The following is a 16,088-nucleotide window of genomic DNA, read 5'->3' as shown; positions in this document are numbered from 1 at the left end:
GTTCTGCTTCGGCCTGTTAGTAGCTTGGGAACAGTATCTTGATGATAACTGGTTAGTACTTTGGACTAGCTAACAGAGAGCTCATTTGGAGCACTCAGAACAGGCTTTGAGCAACCATAGCACAGTGTCAAGCCTATAAATCTGTAAGGAGCCTGTAGGCTTTTGGATGAGAGCTCCTCTGTTTGGCCTTGAATAGTCTACCTATTGGAAGCTTTTACTTCTGTTTGGAAAAAAAAAAGATTATTATCCTATGACTTCTAAAAATGTCTACCCATAAAAATGGCTGCTTTGCCAGTGAAAAACAAATTGAGCCTTACCAAATTCTTCATTGCTTTGGGGAATTCTTTACCCAGTGACATCAGTGCAGTAAGACCTTAAGTAGTAAAACAAAAGAGTGAAATGGGTTTTAAATGCTGTAGGAAACATGCGTTGTTAGTGCTGCTTTCCTTTACACCTCATTCAGTTTCACTTATCCCCCTTTCCATGTTAAAGTAGTTGCTGAAATACTCATTTTGACGGCTTAGCTGAATACAGATTGTTAGGACAAAGTATTAAAAAAGAAAATCGTGTCACTTGATACAATTTCACTGAGGTGCTCTTGGTTAAGCTGATGGACTTTCATTTAAGTGCTCTCTATTTTGATAAGTCTGTTATGTAAAATATGTTAGGATGAGGGCGTCTGCCAGAGGAAAGGCAGGTTTCCAGGGGTGCTTTAGCCCAGAGGTGTGGTGCTCATCCTGCATATACTGCAAGAGTTATTGGAGTACGATAATGGTGGAGAGTGAATAGAAGATATGGTAATGGTTAAAAATACCAGATGGTGATAGTTTAAAATAGTTGGAACAACAGTTTTCAAATTAGGCATCTAATGAGTAACCTGATACTTGGACAAAGCCTCATAAAAGACTACTGAAACTTAAAGGAGACAAGAGATTCTATTCTGAAATTCTTGTTAGAATTGAAGCCTAGACATACAGATTGGCTAAAAATCTGTCAGTGGATAAAAAACTGGATGCATGAAAAAATAGATAAAACCACATCCATCATGCATTAACAGTGAAGATTATTCTGATGTGGAGCTGCTGGGATACATAACGATACCAACTACTCCAATTGAAGAGATGGGATAATTGCAGGTCTTTTACTTAAGAAGAATCTTTGCAATGCACTTCAATTATGTTTAGATACAACTTAACAAACGTCCTAACTCCAAGTTTATGTGTTCAACCACATATAACATCTTGAGAGCTTGCAGTTTTGGGTCATCTGCTACATACCCAAATGCTCATGCATGCATTTTTGGAAAGGTCAGACATTTCCAAAGTGCATTTGAGTGAGTGGTTTTGTACTCCATAGTCCCAGTTCTTACTATGTGCATGCACACATGCAGTTGGGGATAAGGTCTAAATTTGGAGAATCATAGAATGGTTTGGGTTGGAAGGGATCTTTAGAGGTCATTTAGTCCACACCCCCTGCCATGAGCAGGGACATCTTCAGCTAGATTGGAGGGGCCCTGTCCAACCTGACCTTGAATGTTTCCAGGGATTGGGGCATCTACTATCTCTCCCGGCAGCCTGTGCCAGTGCCTTGCCACCCTCACAGTAAAGAATGCCTTCCTTATATCTAGTCTAAAACTACTCTCTTTTTAGTTTGAAACCGTTACCCCTTGTTCTATCACAACAAGCCCTGCTAAAAAGTTTGTTGGCCTCTAGGTAGTGGAAGGATGCTGTAAGCTCTCCCTGAAACAGCTTCTTCTCTAGGCTGAACAACCCCAACTCTCAGCCTGTCTGCCCAGGAGATGTGCACCAGCCCTCTGATTGTTTCTGTGGCTTCCTCTGGGCTTGCTCCAACAGGTCCGTGTCCTCCTTCTGTTGGGGGCCCCAGAGCTGGATGCAGTACTGCAGCAGGGGTGTCACCAGAGTGGAGCAGAGGGGCTGCTGGCCATGCTGCTTTGGATATGGCCCAGGACTTGGTTGGCTTTCTGGGCTGTGAGCGCGCACTGCTGGCTCATGTCCAGCTTGCATCCACCAGTACCCCAAGTCCCTTGTCCTCAGGGCTGCTCTCAGTCCCTTCATACCCCACCGAATTGTGCTCTGGAAAGCACTTGTGACAAGACTGTTAAAAGCTGTACAGCTGCAATTCCTTCAGTCTTTGTTTTTCTGTGAAGTGGCTAATTGTAGTTTGCTTTCTTTTTAAGCAAGAGCAGACACAGACCTGAGATATGACTTAAGTGCCAACTTGAATCCACACATCAGTATTTAGAGTGGAGGTGAAATGAGCTCAATGTAACAGAAAATGTTTAAGCAGCAGCTAAATATTTGATCAGTATTTGTGTGTATTGCTTTAATTGGAACCTTATAGAATATTCCTATGAATTTAGATCTCCGTTTCTGAGATGGCTTGAGTTAAGTTTCATCACAGAGCTGTGGCGAACAGCACCAGTTACAAAAACAAAGCTTCACCTTAGCTGTGTAAGCCTTACCTAATGTTCATCCGTGTGCTAACTTAGTTGCAAACAATGAGTTCAGTTTTCCCATTTTAAGTACTTGTTTCAAACAAGGCCAGGTACATAAATGCTTGTATTTGTTAGAGGCGAGTGTAAGACATGGGTATTGGTGGAGAGGTCAAGTGTTGTTGCTAGATCAGCTCTGGGACTTGAGAGTAGGATTCCTTGCTCTTAGAGAAGCTAATTGACATTACCAGAGCTCTATGCAATTTGCCTGGGAAGCATGGTAAGAGAATGTACCAAGTAAAGGGGTTTGGGGTTTTCCTAAAGAAAGAAATAGGTTAAGTTGTGAAAAAGCAGTAAATAATCCTTCAGTTTTAACTTCAGGCTGCTTTTGTGATCCTGCTGGAAATGACAAGCAAAAGGTTTGCTCTTCAGCTTCAGTTGCTGGATAAGTTCTTTGCTTGCTGTGGGGGTAGTGAATAGAAGTATTTTTTAGGGTTAGTTATGTAACTCTCGAATGAAAACATTGCAGATGTTAAATGGTATGTTAAGGACATAAAGAAAAAAAATCCCTGGTTTTATTAGGAAACTTCTTTTAAAATAGTAACTATTCAAAGGATTAGGTTTGGTAACAGAGCCTCACAAAACTTCAGGAATACTGAAGCACTGGATAAGATTAATTCCTGGTAGCTACCTTGTGGGATGAGTCAGTTTTAATTGTGACTGAATTAATACATAAGAAAGAATATGCATTGCCTGTAAGTTCTTCACAGACACTCAGTACTGAAAAAATAACTGTAGAGCACCAGCATCACAGAAAAATTAGGAGGTTCTGTCTGTCTCACGACCTATACAGGAGCTGCAGAAAACTGAGGATGTAAGTTGTTATGTGCTGGTGTAGCTACAGATTGCTGGCAATGGTTGTGCTGCTCTTGCAGATGGATGGTAAATGCATTTAGACCCTTGCCCTTGGAATATTAAGAGACTTTTGGCTATTGCTAGGCAGCTGGTTTTGTGTGGGACTGAGCCTGGGGTAGTCCACCTTTCAGACTATAACTAATAATCATCAAGACTGCCACTGTGGTTTTCAGGCTTCATCCATGGAGCTGTTAGTATGAAGAAGCAACGCTGTGTGTTTGTATTTGAATTCAGAACATAACTTTGACTCTTGTAATTCAAGGCATGTTATGCATCTGAAGTGTCCTGTACTGGTTTTAAGCATGTGTGGCAGGAGCATAGCTGTTAATAACTTAAGATACAACAGAGAAATTGAGGGCAGAGGAGAACAACCTGGTGTGAAACAAGCTTGTTGATTTGGCTTTAACAAGTTGGAAAAAGCTGAGGTATCTTAATAGATTTCTTGTAATGTTGGATTTGTTTTCCCTCAGTCCCTCATCTTGGCTTATTGTAATATGTGAAAAAGTTTTTATCCATCTACTGTTGGCATTACCGAAAATAAGGAATAAATACATAAGAACAGTGCTGCACCCACAATCGGACAAAACTAATGTGAAACTTCTGTTAACAATTAAGATGAAATGGGATTGTAAAGGTGCTTGGTTTCTGTAATATCATGCACTTAATGAAAATACAAAGTATTCAAGGAAGCAACAAACTTGAACAGTGCGAACAACTCCATGTTCTTTTGAGAATTTTGGGCTTTTTTCCAGACACAAGTTTTGAGTTAGGGCATGTAGAGCAGTGAGATAAAAATACTGGCTACAATGTTAAGGATCTTGTGTTAGTTTTCAGGTGTTCTAATTCGTCAGCTTGGCTGTTTTCTTTCATCCCCTAATGCTGGGACAACATTTGTAAGCCAAATGCTTCTCTAGATGGTGAGGCTGTTGGCCGTGGGGGAGAAAGTAGCAGCTGTGGGGGTATCCTTTTTTTTTGATTGAAGCTGAGTGAAACTTCAGATGTCCAGAAGGAAATCCATATGAAGAGCAGCCATGCTCCTACTACGAGTAAGCACAAAACTGGTTGTCTAATGTCCAAACAAATGTAAAAGACTGTGACTTAGTGGTCAAGTGGTGCTTGGAGCAACATACTGTGTCAAAGAAGCTTAACCATGTTTCGTAACATGATTAAGACTGATAGCTGGTCCATATCAAGGCATGTATATACTAAAATATTCTAATAGTGAACTAGCTTTGAAGACTTCATTATCCTAGGCGTGAGGTAACGATGTTTCAATCTTGAAGTACAGACTTCTAGTTAAATGTTGCTACTGGTCCATTAGAGCAGACGGAGGGGCAGAGGAGAAGAGACCTTTGGCTGCTAGTGCTTTTATATGGGATGGTCAAGCCAGCTGGTTATGCCTTTTTTTTTTTTCCACTGCTCAAGACTGTTGTGGAAAACCTTTTGGCTTAGTGGAAATTTTTAATATTTTTCATTGGACATGGTAAAGATTCTGTTCGTTGCCCTTGACATGTTAATTATACTCTGCACAGGTGATAATGAAATAAATATAATCAAAGTCATTACCCATGAAAATTAATGTCTTGTCTCAGTGAAATGTGCTGTAGGGTTATGAACTTCTATTTGTCTGTGAATTATTGCAGATGCACATTCAAAATACACTTAAGAGAACTGTAAGTCAACATGCATATTCTCCCCTACTAGCATGCATAAAAATATTTATATATGGGTTGTATAATAAAGGTTTTCTTCCTTGTGGAAAGAGGGATGTTGCTTTTAAACATGTATCTTTTTTTATATCTTTTTTTTTTTTGGTGGGCTTTCTTTTTCTTCCCCCTCACTGCAACACCATTAGTACAAAAAACAGACTTTACTGGAACTGAGACCTTCCTAACTACCTTGGTTTTGTTTTGTTTTGTTGTTAAGGTCTAAGAACTTTAATAGTGCCTCTGTAAAGTAGTAGATGCTCCCCAGCCCCCATATTGGGACTACAGCTATAATTCTTAGAAACTGTTTGAAATACACGTGGTACTGTAGCAGGATTAACTTTTTTCATATGTGGGTTATTTGATGATTGTGCTTTTATATCATCCAAGTTAAGCATATTTGGTTAGTTTCCAGTCCGTTTTACCATTTTTATTGGATTCTTTTGGACTAGATGTGAAGAGTCAAGAATCCTCATCCTTTATAATTCCATTACTGTTCTTGTGCTGCTTTAACTTGCTCTTTGAACTTAAAGAAAGAAGGTGCCTATGCTAGTTTTTCAAAATTACTTGTTATGGCTGTATGTGTAAGGAGGGGAGCAGGAGTTGAAAAGACAACTTCTTATCCTTCTCTGTGAAACCAATCAGAAGTTGTGGTTTTAGGTTGTATCTCTCATTTACAGTCAGTATAAGGAATGAGCAGAGTTTAAATTAGATGCTCCACAGAATGATAGGTCATTAAGATCTTCGGTTACTTCTCTGTACAGAAATCCCTTAGGCCATAATTTTTGACCTTATGTCAGAATATTTTGGCTTAGCTTCTGCATGTTTCCTTTAATCCATGCTTAGTGTGATTTGTTTCATAAGATGAGAAAAGCTTTCAGAAGGCACTGTTATATAAAGGTCAAGGGAGTTTGAATCTTGATTTACATATAAAGTTAATAATACTTTTTATGTTTTAAGCTGGGGTTTCTTCGTTTCAGTGACATTTATTAGCTGCTTTGCTGGGATTTTGTATAGGAAGTTCAGAAATTAAATTAGTAACGGATGAAAAACATAGCTGCCTTGCAGAGGAGGGAGTACACAAATTGGCACGTCAGGGTACAGTTTTTGCGGCATTTGTTGAAGAACTTACCACTTCAAATTTAATATAGGAGCTAATTATCAATGGCTGGCAGTTAGGGACATGGCTGATGATTAAACCTGTTTGAAAAATGACCAAGGCTTGAAAAGGTGGGGGTAAAGGGGTATTATTTGATGTTCCACAAGGTTACTTGGTGGTGTGTACTAGATGAATACTGACTATATGTGGAAAGTGCATTTCTTCAATGTTGCAGTTAAAGATGCCTTTGTCAACTTGACAGGAGAAGCGTACAGTACTTTACTTTCTCTTTTGCTGATCATGTGTGAAAAAGACCTGTAGAAATACTGGAGAAAAGTCAGGGAGAAAACCATGGAGTTCTGTTAAGGACAAAACCAAAAGAAGGAAAACGGGAGTTTTTTCCCAAAGGCTGTTGTAGATTCAAGTTTGCTCGATACTTTTAAATGTTACATGTACGACATGAATTTCAGGGAAGCGTGGCAGTCGGTGCTATTTTGTGTCATGTCAATATGATGTTGTCAACTGTAAAATGGTATTTACCTTTTGCTTATCCTAACAACCTTGACCAAAGTTTCTGCAAAATGGCTGTTACGAAGCTTCCACTTCTCTGATGTCAACAAATTCTGCCATGTGAGCATCCTGATGCTAGCACTGTTGCTTTTTTTTATGTTTATGGGGGCCAGGGGGGTAGAGGGTGATAATTGGACGGACTTTTATATGAAAATCCTTAAACTGTTTTAAGAAAAATTGCGTTGATACCCATTGATTGGACTTGTTCTGCAGTTCTGCTTCTAAAGGTATGGAACCTGTGGTCCAAATAATGGCTGGCTTGGAGGAGAGATCTTTGGGTTTTTTAAAAAAATAAATCCTTTTTGTGTGTGGTGGGCTTCTAGAAAACATGCCCATCTGATACATATTTCTTTGATTGAATACAGTTAACCTTCTGCATAGTTGTTAAAATCAAAGTGTTAAAGGTTCAAAGATTGGGTTAAAAGAGTGGAAAATGTTTTTTGTGGAAAATAAAGTTCTTGGGGAGTTTGGTCAGTGGGAGTTCTGTCCCCCTGTCCATTTATTGTCATGTTTAACATCTGAAGTTAAGTGTTTTGCTTTTGCTAAGTGTAATTATTCTGTTCAACAGCAGTGAGCGGAAGAGCATCTGCAATGTCAAACACTCCTACCCACAGCATTGCAACTTCTGTCTCCCAACCTCAGACGCCAACTCCAAGTCCTATCATTTCTCCTTCAGCCATGCTACCAATCTACCCTGCTATAGATATCGATGCACAGGTAAGCCTGCAATTGCCACTGCAGCGCAGATACGTGAAGCTATTTTTCTTCTGCATCCTGAATAATTCAGTGATAGTAAACAGCTCTGTTGTATAATGAATTGGGTTCTAGAGACTTGATGTGTTGCTTTTGGAAATCCTGTACAACTCCCTAGAGAGTTGCAGTCCACTTTCCTCTGTGTTCTTGCTGAACAAAAGAGAAGGTCTTTGAATGGCTAAACACTTGTATTTCTTGTTTCTTAGTTGTCGGAGTGATTATGAGAAACAGCAAAGTTGTCTTCTGACAGAAAATATTGTGCTGATATCCTAAGACAAAAAAAGCCTTAAAATATTGCACACAGGGGGGGTTGGGGGTTGTGTGCTTGAAGTTGTTGGCCAATGATCACCCAGCTTGACAGAAGTATGAAAGTGTTGAAACTAATAATTTCTGTAATTCTTTTAGCAAGAAGAAATAATAACAAGCTCTCATTTCCACTAAAGAAAAGGCATTTTGGTATTGAAATTATTTTTAAAAATAGCTGCTTTAAGTTGACTTGTAGCTAGCTGGCCATCAAAAAAAGCGCATACATGTACTAACTAGCACATGTATATGCATAGCTCTAGACTATACATGATATGGCTAAGATGTGGGCAGTGTGGAGAAGAGGAAAGGCATGGGACTCTTGGGGGAAAAGGGGAGAAACCTTTGGAAAACCAGTCTTGGCTACTTCAGTTGTTTGTGGCAGTTGGCTTGGTTTCTGCTGTGACCATGTACAGGAGTTCTTGCCATAACCTGACTGGTCTTGTTGCTAGCTGCTAGGCACCAGTGCAGATTAACATTATCATAAGCTGCCAGTACCCTGGGATGTAAGAGAGTAGAGTAAAACTAAGTTCTTATGAAAGGTAATAAAAAAATAAATGTGTTTGGGGTTTGGGTGTTTTTGCTGGTTTGGTGTTTCTTGTTGTTTAAGAAGAGAGAGTTGTGGTTTTAGGCAGTCCCTGTGTTGTTAACTAACAGTGCCAGTAGTTCTCAGAGTTCCTTGGTTGCTCTTTCAGATAGGACAGTGGTCATCCACACGGGCCCTGGCAATACTGAGAAATGAAATGTGCGTTGTTACACTGCAAGCATTTCATATGCAGAATCAAGGTTGATAAGGGCTCTGTGCTGTTACAGAGAGCTATCTACTGCTAGAAATGTTTGCTTGGAGACAGTGTGCAAGTACTCAAAAGGAAGAAAACTTGAAAGTGGAGCATAAGCTCAGAGACAGAGATTTCTGTATATTTTCAGTAGTTTTGTCTTTTCCATTACTGCGATTTGTGGACTCACTGTAGCTGGTGTGTACTGTTCAGAGGCTTCAGCAACAGTAATGATGAGATGGGGAATTTTTTCCCCTTGGGTTTAACCAGAGGGTTAAGAATTAAAGAAATTCTTTTATTATACCATGTAAAGGACTTGGTCAAGCAGTGGTAAAGAGATTGAGCTAGTTAGCAAAGAACAGATGAGATGTCAGTTCCTGAGGAATCTCCATTCTTACAGGAATTGCTCTCAAATCTTCCAACAGAGCAGACTTGAGAAGTAGAACCCTGTTATGAACTTGAACACAAAAGATAACTGTGAGGTAATCTGTAGACATGTCTTAAACTTATAGAAGCTTTTTATTCTGTGGCAGGTAGAGTTGTACTTGGGCTAATACACAATATAACAGGGGTTGTACTTGGAAAAGTACATATTTATCTTGTGTATATGATGTTTCTTGTAGACTGAGAGTAATCACGACACAGCATTGACACTCGCTTGCGCTGGTGGCCACGAAGAACTAGTACAAACACTGCTAGAGAGAGGAGCTAATATTGAACACAGGGACAAGAAAGGTAGGTATCTCACTACGGCAATACAGACCCTCTCCGGTTTTCCAGTGTATCACATTAAATAAATGCACAAAAAGCATAGTCTTTGTGAAGCTTATAGGCTTGCTTTTCTGGTGATTTAACTTAAGTCGCTTAAGCTATGAATGTGGACTCTTCAAATGTCTCTCTTCATTTCAGGGTTTACTCCGCTTATTTTGGCTGCTACAGCGGGCCACGTGGGTGTTGTTGAAATCTTACTGGATAATGGAGCTGATATTGAAGCCCAGTCTGAGAGAACCAAGGACACTCCCTTGTCTTTGGCTTGTTCAGGAGGGAGACAAGAGGTGAAGTATAACTTAGTCCTCGGTAGCAGTGTGTAGATTACATATTGTGTTAGCATACTAAAGCAGTCTTCTAGAATGGTCTATTTTAAAAAGGATGCAAAGAGCTTCTCATTTTCGAAGTTATATATTGCAGCGTGTCTCATGTAGATTGCTTTTTTCTCTTTTTATAAGTTGGACCAGTGCTGTGTAGATGACCTCATGGCTGTAATCATTAGTGGCTCATTATGGGGCTTTTACCAGCATAATTAGATGTAGCTGTGAAAGTGGATGTGATGAGTGTTCTTGTTGAGAAGCTGGAGTTAGGCATGAATCAATTTCATATATGACCCAAGAGGGTTTGCCAGTGGATTCTGTATAGGCCATAGGATATCGGAGTGCTGCAGGTAACTCCAGCATCTCTGACTAAAAACACAGTTTTCAAATGATTGATCAAAAGTAAATGCAGGGGAGTTTTTTTGAACTTTATATTAAATACTGTATTCTGTAACTTAATTATAAAATCTGCATTTTGTTTTGTTTTTTTTCTAATGATTGTTACAAATCTTAAGTATGTAATTCTGTTAATGCTTCTACTGTTTGAATTGCGAAAGCCACAGTGGAGGCTGTATAATCTGGTGCAGGATCACCTTCCTCTGTGGTCATCTGGAAATGAATGAGGTTGGAGATGCTTCTCCCACTTCCACAGGTAGTCTTAACAGTGGTACTGTGGAATGTAAAAGGTGATTGCTTCCTAGACATGCTTTTACTGAAAACTTGTAGCTTTTCTGGCCTGTTTTCAACACCATCCAGAGGATTTCAGACACTGAGGGGATTAGCTGCCATGCCAGTCACATGCTCTGGTGAAGGGAAAGGCCTGCTGTTTGGTCAGGCTGTCGCAGCAGCCTTTGTGGCCAGCAGCCTCATACAGCAAAGGTCAATTGATGCTTACCTTTCCAGAGAATTGATTGATCTTGTTTCTCAAACAGTATTCCTTGGAGGAACGTGTCATGTTTTCCTTCAGCTTTTTGGGGGGAAGATGATGAGAAACACTGGGTTTTGGGTAGTAGAGATAATGTCCAGATGCCCTCCTGCCCCAGTTTTTATATTTGGCTGTAAGTTTATCCTGTGATTTCATGGGGAAATACTCTGACTGAAAAGCCCTTGGCTTCAGTTGTGCAGGTCTAACAATTTAAGCATGTTTTATGCTTACAAGCTGCAATTGTAGCAAGTTAAACATTGCACTGGAGATGATGTAGTGGGTTTTCACCTCTGTGTTCCTTTTGATTTTAATTTGCTAGACAGCTTAGTTTCTTGTCAAGTTTTCTGTAAACATTCACTACAGAATGAGAGCTTGGGGTAGAGTATGGGAAGCTGTGAGGAGTCTGGGTTGTAAATGAATCTGTAAGGAAGGACTAATGTAAGAAGTACTTGTGTTCTTTTTTTGTTAATGTACAGAGAGAAACAGGAAGGGATGCAAATGTTGGTTTCTAATGGCTCTTGCATGAGGTTTCTGTGTACAACTTGCACACCATTCAGTGTAGTGGTGTAAATAGAGAACATAAGATAAAAGCATGCAGCTGCTTTCTTGTTGCTCCACAGCTTCAATTTGAGGATGAGTTCTTAACTTGATAGTGAACTGAGTGTTGAAATGGGAGAGAGCAAAAAGCAAGAGTACTTCATATACTGTATTTGAACTGAATCTCTGGGTTTAGCAGTCTTTAAACATGGCTAAAATAGTTATAAAAATATACTGATTTTTTTTCTCGCTGTGTTATACAATTTGGTATGAATGGTTTAAGCATGCTAATCAGGATTGAATTTTTTTAAAGGAAGTTTTACAGTGGCTTTGGGAACATAGTTGCAGCCTCATCTGTTCATGGAGGCGAGGAGTATAGGGAAACAACTGAGTAAAATCGCTTTCTTACTGTTGGAAGATGTCAACGGTATATTTAGGCTTCAAAAGCGTTTGCCCTGATAGATTTGCAAGTTTGGGAGAAAACCAGATGTTATTTCTTACAACACTGCAGGTGGTGGAGTTGCTGCTAGCTCGAGGGGCAAACAAAGAGCACAGGAATGTTTCTGATTACACACCTTTAAGCCTCGCTGCTTCTGGTGGCTACGTGAACATTATCAAGATCCTGCTAAATGCTGGGGCAGAGATAAATTCCAGGCAAGTTATCTTTTCACCCCTTCTCTCACAGTTTTCGTAGCATTGTGAGTCTTTACCCTTTCCAAAAAAATTGTTGACAACTGTGTGGAGTAAAATTTACCATTTTTACATGATCAAAACCAATGTATTGTTTAATTTGTAGTAGGCTGCTCTCCTCTTAAGTTGGAAATGGAAGGTTTTGACTGTGCTTTTCAAATGTTGTTTTAACTTTCATCTCTATTAACTTTCATGTATCATATGATCAGCTGTCTTTTGTCAAAGATAGAAATCTTTCTTTTTGCTGTGGTTGGCCTGCTTGTGATTGTGGATTGAAATTAGTTCTGGCTTACATGAGGAAAGTGCATGTATTACCCTTTTGTTTTCCCTGTGTAGTTCAAAGAAAGCTTTTTCTGTGTGTGTACGCATGTATGTAATGCTTTTGCATCCATTGCAAGGTAGAAAATAGCTCAGCCATATGCTGTACAAGTCAAACGAAAGGTCGAAGCAAAAGTTAGGTTCCTCATAAGAGATGCCTTTTAAATTCACAGCAATTAAAAGGTAACATGCATAGTGTCCCTAAGGATGAATACTTGTCCTAAGCAATGCTACTATGGAGAACCTCTTTTAGTTTCAGTAACGCTTACTGTTTAGCTGAGGTTTTCGTCTTGGATAAGTACTCTGCCTTCGCTAGTTTTTTGTTAGTAATTTCTGAAATGTGGTTATGATTTAAAGAGGTTTTTGGGGTTTCTTTCTTCTCCTTCAGAACTGGTAGCAAATTGGGCATTTCTCCCTTAATGCTGGCAGCCATGAATGGGCACACTGCTGCTGTCAAGCTGTTACTGGACATGGGCTCTGATATAAATGCCCAAATAGAAACCAACAGAAATACAGCACTGACTCTGGCCTGTTTCCAAGGGAGAACTGAAGTGGTTAGCCTGCTGCTTGATAGAAAAGCTAATGTGGAACATAGAGCTAAGGTAAGGCACAAATAGCTGAATAAGTCTGGAAAAGAAGAAGCTTGTAAGTCATTGTTTCTCTGTGGTTACCTGATTTTCTTGCCTTTTGTGCAAGTTGACCTCTCTAGTTCAGTTAACTGACCTGAGCAATATATTATAAAGAAAAATAATGGCTGCAATTAAGGGCTAATATTTTGGTGGTTACACAGTTCTTTTTTTTAAAAAAAAAGTTTCTTCTGAAGCCTTAGTTCATCTTCAGGTGAATTCTTCAGCTTACAAGCATAAGAATAGTAATCCATTAACTTAATAAAAATAGAAGGTTTTAACGTATTCAGAAATGGCTAGAATCTTCACCTAGGTATGCTCATGATCTAATCTCTTCTGTTTGGCCAGCTGCTTATATCCACAGTAGTGATGCAGAATTGAAAGGGGGTGTTTGTGCTTGAGAGTCTGTCAGTTGACCCCACCTCTTCAAATGGGAAGACAGGCTATTCACTAGAAAAAAAGGCTAGAATATTGAGGGGGAGAAAAAAAAAAAAAGCTTCTACAGATTGTGGCATTCTGTTCTCCTTTTCCACTGTGCTTAATAGTTGCCAGAGAGGAACCCTAAAGGACCTGCACAGTCCTCATTGCTGCTAGGTATTCTTCTTGCTAAAGTTATGTGTCCCCTTGACCTAGCCAGGTGCTGTCTGTACGATCCGGTAATGAAGGCAGGACATGTGATTTACATCATCTCTATAATACCATGGGCACTTTATGGGACTTAATGGTAATGGTACTCGTAAGTTCAAGGTTGGTTGGATTTAGTTTTGAGCAACTGACTGCAGTGGACTGTGAATTCCTCTTAGCACTGCACAGCAGTGGGGGGTTACCATGCACTATGGTTCTCAGCTGAAAGCCCTTCTTGAGCCAGCTGAAGATGAGCTCACCTTCCAGAAAGTTGCTGAGCTGTTACAAAATTGGCCAGGTAGCAGTTGGAGTTTGTACACCAGAAGTTGGAGTTTATGCACCAGAACTAGAAATATGTTGCTGGAATCTGAAATAAATCCTGACTCTCAAGTAAACCCCACCCCAAAATAATTTGCTTTTTTCCCCCTGCTTGCTTGTTGTAGACTGGTCTCACACCATTAATGGAAGCAGCTTCTGGTGGGTATGCAGAAGTGGGCAGAGTTCTGCTGGACAAAGGTGCAGATGTAAATGCTCCTCCAGTACCTTCCTCAAGAGATACAGCTTTAACCATTGCAGCAGACAAAGGGCACTACAAATTCTGTGAACTTCTCATTAGCAGGTACTGTATCTGCAAGTGTGCTGCTTGAAGGAAAACATCTTGCATTACAGCCTTACTTAAACTAACCTTTCCCAATGTACAATAATATTCCCCAATATACAAGACAGGGTAGGAAATGGGAAATGTTCTGTGTCTGTTGACCATCACTATGTATTTTTATTTATCAACAGTGATGAAACAAAGTTTTCTTTTTGGTGTCAGAGAGCTTGCTTTTGCCCAAATGGATTAATTCAGTTTTTCCTCACTGAATCATGAATATTAGAAATAAACTGTTTTTTGTAAAGTTTACACATATGCTACTTATGTTCATGACACACAGCCTTTTAGATGGTAGTGTTGAGTCCTTAAACGACAGCAGATGTTCAGGAAATGTACATCTTAATGATTTCTTTTTTTTAGATTGATCTTGATGCATGTTCAAGTATAATAAAAAAAAGAGTCAATTTTGGCTATGTAGTTTTCCAAGTGGTTGTTCTGCTTGTTGGATTGCACTTGAAATGTTGTAAGTTGTTCTGAGTAAGCTAATGAAGAATACAGTGTACTGATGGATGGCAGCTAGTGAAGTAGAGAAACTTCAGAAACAGCTGACAAACAGCATGACTTAAAGTATTAAAAATGTTTTTAGGCTGTGTTGAGGATCTCGACAGCATCAAAAGAAACAAAAGCATAATTTTGGAAGCCAAAGCACTCTGAGAATGCCTATGTTTGATGTAAAAATTAGTATTGAACTTTACTCTGTTGTTGTTGCTTGTCCAGTTTGCCAGTGCAGTTGCTAATGAAATGAAAATGTGTGATCCAGAGTTTTGATTGAACGTGTTTGTTTTTGTAGAGGAGCTCACATTGATGTGCGTAACAAGAAGGGGAATACTCCACTGTGGCTGGCAGCAAATGGAGGGCATCTAGATGTTGTCCAACTGTTAGTGCAAGCTGGAGCTGATGTGGATGCTGCTGATAACAGGAAAATAACTCCTCTTATGGCAGCCTTTCGAAAGGTAGAATATGAAGTTCAGCTTTGTTCTTAGCTAGTAATGTCTTGATCATCCCTACACAGCTATTATAAGTAGAACATAGCTGACAGAAATGACATATTTAAAAATGTCAACTAATTTTAATACATAGCATTGAATCTTCAAAAATAGGTATGTGTGTCACCTGTATATCTGTGTTAAAGTCTCGTGGAAATTAGCTTTATAGGCACTTTACTGCGGCTGGTTCTCCTGGGTCTGTTGGGAGGTGAAAATTGCAGCGTATATGTGCAGAGATGGAGGGAATATGTGATAGAACGGGGGGGGGGGGGGGGATTTGAGTTGGTTTCTTAAGCAAGAGGGGATGAGCGGTTTTGCAAGGGGGGGTGGGGAAGTGAGGTTAACCCAATTTGACTCTAGAGGTAATTGTTGTTAGCAAGGGAGGATAGTTCCAAGTACTGCAGTACTTGAAAAATTGCAAGTGACTGCTGGAGCCTGCAACTGTGAAGTTGCCAGAACTGGGCATTTGAAAACTACCAAAATAAGAGAGAGAAATTGTGAAAGTACAGCTGGAGTAAGGGCAGCCTGACAACAGGTACTGTAATTGTTAGGCATAAATGTGAAGAAACATGCCTCACTAGTCTAGGAGGTGATAAAGATTTTTTTTTAAAAAAAAAAGTGTTGAGACTATCATTTGAAGGAGTTGAAAATAAATATTTTGCAATGAGTCCTTGTACTAAAGTGTTTATTAGCAAACGAGAAGCATCTGGCCTGATATAAAATTTAGTCCTTGAAATTTCTTTTTCAGGGTCATGTAAAAGTGGTGCGCTATCTAGTGAAAGAAGTAAATCAGTTTCCATCAGACTCGGAATGCATGAGATACATAGCAACAATTACTGATAAGGTAAGATTGTAAGACAAAATATTTGAGAAGGAATAGTGCTGTGTCTGTCTCAGCTTTAGAGTCGAGGTTATGGTCTTCAGCTTCCTGGTGTACCAGAAATCAGCCAAATAATGAGTTCCATTGGAATTTTTGAGAAAAAGTTGCAAAAAATGGAACACATAGCCATGGTAACTTTGTGTGCCTTAGTACTGTACTGTCAGAGTAGTAGTAATGATGGT

General features: G+C 39.5%; 1 protein-coding gene across 6 annotated transcripts in view; it reads left to right on the top strand.

Annotated features, from left to right (window-relative positions):
- The window catches only part of ANKRD17 (ankyrin repeat domain 17), a 94,560-nt gene that overhangs the window by 63,512 nt on the left and 14,960 nt on the right, over positions 1-16,088 (top strand). For 4 of the 6 annotated variants that reach the window (XM_055700891.1, XM_055700893.1, XM_055700889.1 and 1 more), the window contains 8 exons: positions 7,311-7,459; positions 9,198-9,309; positions 9,484-9,629; positions 11,636-11,778; positions 12,521-12,734; positions 13,826-14,001; positions 14,831-14,993; positions 15,775-15,870. In XM_055700891.1, coding sequence (XP_055556866.1) covers positions 7,311-7,459; positions 9,198-9,309; positions 9,484-9,629; positions 11,636-11,778; positions 12,521-12,734; positions 13,826-14,001; positions 14,831-14,993; positions 15,775-15,870 — 1,199 coding nt within the window. The remainder of the gene's footprint in view (positions 1-7,310; positions 7,460-9,197; positions 9,310-9,483; positions 9,630-11,635; positions 11,779-12,520; positions 12,735-13,825; positions 14,002-14,830; positions 14,994-15,774; positions 15,871-16,088) is intronic. The other 2 variants (XM_055700894.1, XM_055700890.1) reach the window with 1 other exon arrangement.

The sequence above is a fragment of the Falco cherrug genome, chromosome 1 (genome assembly GCF_023634085.1).
Source record: "Falco cherrug isolate bFalChe1 chromosome 1, bFalChe1.pri, whole genome shotgun sequence".
Taxonomy (NCBI): Eukaryota; Metazoa; Chordata; class Aves; order Falconiformes; family Falconidae; genus Falco; species Falco cherrug.
Note: the sequence above shows the minus strand (reverse complement) of the source record. Positions and strands in the feature narration are given on the sequence as shown.